Source organism: Aulonocara stuartgranti (genome assembly GCF_965226115.1).
Source record: "Aulonocara stuartgranti genome assembly, chromosome: 2".
NCBI classification, from domain to species: domain Eukaryota; kingdom Metazoa; phylum Chordata; class Actinopteri; order Cichliformes; family Cichlidae; genus Aulonocara; species Aulonocara stuartgranti.
The window spans coordinates 26,126,989-26,133,234 of record NC_138940.1 but is presented as its reverse complement, the minus strand read 5'-3'; the positions used below and the strand labels follow the sequence as shown (position 1 = coordinate 26,133,234).

The window sequence follows — 6,246 nt, the reverse complement described above, 5'->3', positions numbered from 1 at the left end:
CGATGAGAAAAAGTCGGAGTAGAACCAGGTTTAGAAAACTGAGTTCTGTGTGACTTTCATGAAAAAAAACAACAACAATAACAACAGTGACAACCAGAGTGATTACTGTAGAGCTTTGCATTGTTTGCATTTGTGTACCTATGATCACTTTCCTCTACCTTCACATCTGTCTGTGTGCATGTGGGGTTTTATTTTTTTTGTGACAGCGAAGACAAGTGTTCAGCATGGCAAATGTTTCCCCATGCGTTCAGAATTTTCTTCTTTAATCTCCTCCGAGAAAGCTTCGGGGCTTGGCTGCAAAGCATGGGTGCCTGGATGAGTTATGGCATGCCAGCGCCTCAGAAGGGTTTAGAAGAACGGGTGAAAGAGGAGGTTTCACCCAAGAACATGCTAATAGTGAAAACTTACCACATAACCGTGCAGAGATCACAGATCCCTATCAGTTATTAAAAAGCTATAATATGAGACAGACGGTATTGTGTCCTGGAGAACAGGGTTCCTGCAGGTGAGGGTGAAATGCCGCACACGAAGTGGTGATGAAACTGCAAGTATAGATTCTTGGATTCATTCTGAAAGCATCAAATTTAAGTGTTTCTTTTTCTCTTTTGTGCACACATGATTGTGCATACAATACTCGTGTGTGTTTGTGCACAGGAGGCTGTTGGTGCATCAGGGGGTTCAAGTTATGTGGATTGAAATTCATCAAAATCAGCAGAGCGTTATGATGAAGGTTTTGTGAGGGAAATTCAGCCACGACTATAGCCAGGCTCCATGCAAAGTTGTTCGTTTTCTGTTGCCTTTTTAATGAAAATTCTCCCCAGCTATATTGGTCCTCAGTATAGCTTTAACCTCTGCTGTTTTTACTATCCGCTGAATTGGCTGGTGCCATCCACTGGGTGGGCTGTGTGAATTAAAATCATCCAGGAGTTGTTTAGCGCGCTGAGAGTCTGGCCACGCGTCTATCTATCGCCTGAGTCCCTGGAGACAGATTCCCCATTTTAAATTTGTGTTTGTTCCATCCAGTTTCCATTTGGAAACTGATTGACTCAGTGCATCCCCATCCGCCATAATCACCAAATAATTTACCTTGTTGTTATCAAGAGGCAGATAATGGGAAAGAAAATAAATCTCCAATCTCAGCTTTGTTAGGCCAGAACATTACAATAAAATGCTCGAGTTGTTTGTGAGGCACCAAGAAATGAAAACGGAAGAAAAGCCTCCTAATGTTTTACTTGTTTGCATGATTGCTTTAGCGGTTCCTCACCTGTGTTGTGTCTTCTTAAGATCAAATGGGTTCACGTATCTATGGCCAGTCGTTCACTTCCTATAGCCCAGCACATTAGTGTGAATGGCACGACTGAAGCTGCCATCATGTCCTCAACTACTTACAGGATGATCACAGCCCATTGCATATGCATTTACAACCTCCAAGTAGGAGGCATGAAGTACAGTTGACATTAGCTCGCTCTCAGTGCACCATCATAAACAAATTCAGTGGCCTTGTACAATAACCTTGCCCAAATCATGATGGATGATTCGCCATCAAGATGATTTTTGGTGAGATCTTCGCTCTAGCAGTTTTTATGATGCAGTGTTTGGAGGCAAATAAAAAAAATATGCAACAGTATTGCACCATGACCTGTTGTGCATTAGCTGGCAAAACTTCCATCTATCATTGGCAGTCAGAGGTAGGAAATATTTAAGTAAGTACAAATACTAGAATTTTCAGGTATCTGTACTTTTTGAGTATTTTTTGTCAACTTTTTACTTTTATTCCCTACATTTTTAAACAAATATCTGTACTTCTACTAAAGGGTAGTAGAGATGAATTTGAAGCTAAGCTGATGATGATTGTGTAGTGTATAATATAAAGACGGGATAGGCATTGAACTGTCAGTGTAGAGGATGGAATTCAGCCAGGACAACTGATAAAAACATCTGCTTACACTTCGTTGAATTAAAAAAAGTCTACTGATGCTTTCAATAGACAAACATTGTGAGTTGTGATTCCTTTATTAGAATTAAAAATTAGACTGAAATTAAGTTTATAGTCCTATCTACTAATAATATTTTATTATTACATTAATATAGCCCAAGGTTCGGTTAGCGTTGCATAAAATTAGGTTGTTGAAATGTTCTTCAAGGAACTACATTTACTTGTGCTGACAGTGCAGCATTGGGATGCTGTTTACAATGTAAATACGATTAGGATGCAATGATGTGAAAATCACAAAAAACCACAAAATCTTCGCAATAGAACATCAAAACCATCTCAAATGTTTAAAGTCAGAAAATCATTTTGGTAGAAAAATAATATCATGTCAAATATAATGGCAGCAACATGGGCAACAAAAGGCTGGGAAAGTAAGTGGCACTAAAAATAAAAAGCTAAAGGAACATTGTGCAACTGGCAGGGGTGGAAGTAACGAATTACAAATACTCACGTTACTGTAATTAAGTACATTTTTTGGGTACTTGTACTTTTACGAGTAATTTTTCAAGTGTGTAATTTTACTCATACTTGAGTACAACTTACACCATGTAATCTACTTCGCTACTTATAAAATCAAAAGTCACTACTGAGTACGCCCACAATTTAAATTAATATTCAAACCTTTCGTCTGCATTTTTGCAGCCAATAAGGCCGTGCAATCGCAACCGCGCCAATTTAAGACGTAAGCAAAGAATAAACTCCGCTGCAGTAGCAGGCACAGGTGTCTGGAGGTGCTAAATGGTGGAGTATAAACTACTTTATAGACGAAAGATTTGGAGACAAAGAAGCCAAAATGGAGACAGAGGACAACACTGTCAACCATGAAAACGACGTAGAAAAGACGGAGGACGCGTGCCCGTGGCTATACCTGGAGGAATTTTTCGTGTACAGAGGAAGAAAAGGAGACAGCGTCCAGATGCAGTGCAAACTTTGTTTGACCTCTACAGTCATTTCAGCTTACAAGACTTCAGCATCTAATCTAAAAAAACACACTGAGGTAAGAGGTTTTACAACTATACGTGTATGATATTGCTTTCTTATTTTTCATGTGTGTTAAGGTTACTAGTTTGGCTAAGATATTGTCACCGCCATTGGTTAGCCTGATATTAAAATAAGACGGAGCTAGCTAATGTGCGTGTGTGCATGCATAACTGAGCTACAATTCGTAGGAATGTTTTAGCTTATTATTTGGATAACCACCGTCATTACAATAAATTAAACTTGTAGTCATTTAAAACTCACAGGCCTACAATCAGCTGGCCTATTTAAAAAAAACAAACAAACTTGAACACAGTGCTGAGCTGCATCTCAAATTAATCTTCCAGCTCTCAGCTGACATGTACCAGAGCCCGCTTGATGGATCAGTTGATCAGTATCATTGGCCTGATATAGGTCTATCATAGTGACATGGCTCTTAATCAGTAGGGTTATATGTTTCCCAATATGATATCTTTTTTTAAAGAACATAATGTGGATTGGTTTTATTTGTTAGCTGTATGGGCAGCATTTTTGTGTATGTGATCCCTTTTCTTAAATTAGATTTGCTAGATACACATATTTTGCTCTCTTAGTATTTTTAGGACCTGACTAATACTGAAAACTTTAGGGTGATACTGATAAAAAGGAGTTAAAAATTTAGATACTGATACATTGGTCGATACTCTTTTTACAGATAGTATACATATTACAGAACTTAGAATGTATACAGAAATTCATGTTTTTTGCAATGATCGTTCAAAATTGGTTTACATTTGTAAATAAATACAGCAATATATCTGCAAAATTTGACCAATTCACCACTCTTTTATACTATGCTCAACAATCAAAGATTAGCTCAAGTCTAGTTGAATAATGTTTTAAAAATGTGTTTTCTTTTAGTGTTAATCACAGTGATGTTATGAAGTAATGTATGAACCTGACGTATGATAATCTTTATCTCTACAGAGGAAACATCCATCGAAGATTGAGCAGTACAATATCACTGTGGCATCAACATCTCGACAGCGAAAGACCACAGCCACACCAAACAAGCTCTCAGCAAATACACAAGCCAAGTTACCAGACCTGATGTTGAGAGCTGCAAACAAACATGTTCCACAAGCAACTGTTGACAAGCTTGTCATCAATTTCATATGTGAGGGTCTACAGCCATTTGCAGTGGTAGAACAGCCATCTTTCAAAGAATTGGTTACCACATTACAACCTCAAGCCAAAGTCATCTCCAGACCCACTGTCCGTGCCAGAATCTGTGAAGCTGCTGATCACATGAAGATGACTTTGGTTGCAGCATTGGATAAAGTCAAATTTGTTGCTACCACTACTGATTGTTGGTCAGCTCATCAGAAAAGTTACCTTGGAGTCACATGCCATTGGATAGAGGAAGCGTCCCTGGAAAGAAGATCTGCAGCACTAGCATGCAAAAGATTGAGAGGGTCTCACACATTTGACATGCTTGCTGGTGCGCTTGATGATATCCATTGCCAATACAAGATTAGAGGCAAAGTTGTAAGAACCACAACTGATAGTGGATCCAACTTTGTCAAGGCCTTCCACATGTTTGGGGCACAAAATGATGCAGATGAAGCTGAAGATGAAGCAGACCCAGAAACTATTGACCTGACTGACCATAGGGACTACCATGAGGCAAGTGCAATTCTTGATGAAGACTCTGGTTTGGAGTATCAACTTCCGCCTCATCAGCGATGTGCATGTCACCTGCTAAACCTTGTGGCAACAACTGATGCTGCCCTAGCAGAGAGCATGAATGAAACCTACAAGAGGCTCTCCCGTGCAACCTTTGCAAAATGCCAGGCCATTTGGAACAAAACTGGCCGATCTCATTTGGCTAATGAAGTGGTAGAGGACAAGTGTGAGCTACAGATCATTCGTCCCAATGCAACACGATGGAATTCAACCTACCTTGCCATTGAAAGGATAATACGCATCATTGATGAGAAGGGGGAAGATGCCATCAGGAGCATTTGTGAGGAGTTCAAGGTGAAAATGTGAGTAAAATTGGACACCTACCAATATGGTTTCAAATTTTGTGAATTTTCCTTAATGGATGGTTAAAAACGTGAGCAGACTCTTAATATTAAATCAGAAGATCCCTTTTATAGTCATGGTGGGTTTTGTTGTTGTGTCTTACAGGTTGAGTCCTGCAGAAGTTGCATTCCTAAGGGAGTACTGTACCACCATGAAGCCACTGGTGAAAGCTTCAAACATCCTTCAGTCTGAGTCCACTTCCTTTATGGGATGGCTCCTGCCAGTAATCCAACAACTACTGTCCAAACTTAGCAGGCTGGAGACATCAAGCAAGACATGCGTGCCACTCATCAGAGCCCTGCAAAATGGCCTTCAAAAGCGTTTTGGAGCGATGATGGAGGATCCAGAGTTGGCTGCAGCTGCAGTCCTCTTACCCAAGTTCAAGACTTCCTGGACTGACAGAGCAGATGTAACAGAGGCTGGTAAGGATTCATGTGATCCCATTTTTGTGTATTTTTACATTTGAACACATGCTTAAGTGAGTATTTCACCTAATACATTGTAAGTTATTGATGGTCTGTCCTGAATACTAAACAATCCTTTTTGAGAATTTGCCGATTTTAAATTTGTGTTCAGGAATAATCACTGAAATTTAAATAACAAAATTGTGTTATCTACTTGCAATTACAGCCTTGACATACATCAAACAACATCTTGAAACGACAGAGCATGAGAGTGAGGATCAGCAAAGAGAGTCATCTGATGAAGATGAATTCTTCTCCAGACCAATCTCCAGAAGGCTGCAAAGTGCAGTTGAGCTTGATGGTTATCTTGCTTGTGCCACAGACACCATGGAGCTGCTGCACTCCTTCTCAGCCATCAAAAACCTCTCTCTTAAACTAAAAACAGCTCTGCCTGCTTCTGCTGCGTGTGAACGACTTTTTAGCTGTGCTGGTCTACTCTTCACTGCCAAACGAAGTCGGATTGCCTCTGTTAATTTAGAAAACCAGCTCTTGCTGAAACTGAACAAAAGGTTCAGAAAGTAAAGTGTGAAAGAAATGCTAAGACTTTAAGACACTTACCTGCCTGTTGTTCAGTGTATGGGGAAAAGTTTAAATGGTTCTACGCATGTTCAGAAACATTTTTGTCATTGTTTTAACAAACAAAATTCCTCCTTTTATATCTACATTTATTTACAAAACAAGTTACCTTTCTATACCTTGTTCATCTGAAAAATGTGCTTTGAACATAAATATTTATACTGGTGA

General features: G+C 39.4%; 1 protein-coding gene across 1 annotated transcript; it reads left to right on the top strand.

Annotated features, from left to right (window-relative positions):
• Positions 1-2,786: 2,786 nt before the first annotated feature.
• On the top strand, positions 2,787-6,024 carry LOC309689212 (zinc finger BED domain-containing protein 4-like; the record flags this gene model as incomplete). Its single annotated transcript, XM_082505469.1, has 4 exons — positions 2,787-2,990; positions 3,938-4,998; positions 5,144-5,460; positions 5,669-6,024. The coding sequence occupies 4 exons, from the start codon at positions 2,787-2,789 to the stop codon at positions 6,022-6,024; spliced, it is 1,938 nt and encodes a 645-aa protein (XP_082361595.1).
• Between the last annotated feature and the right edge of the window lie 222 nt (positions 6,025-6,246).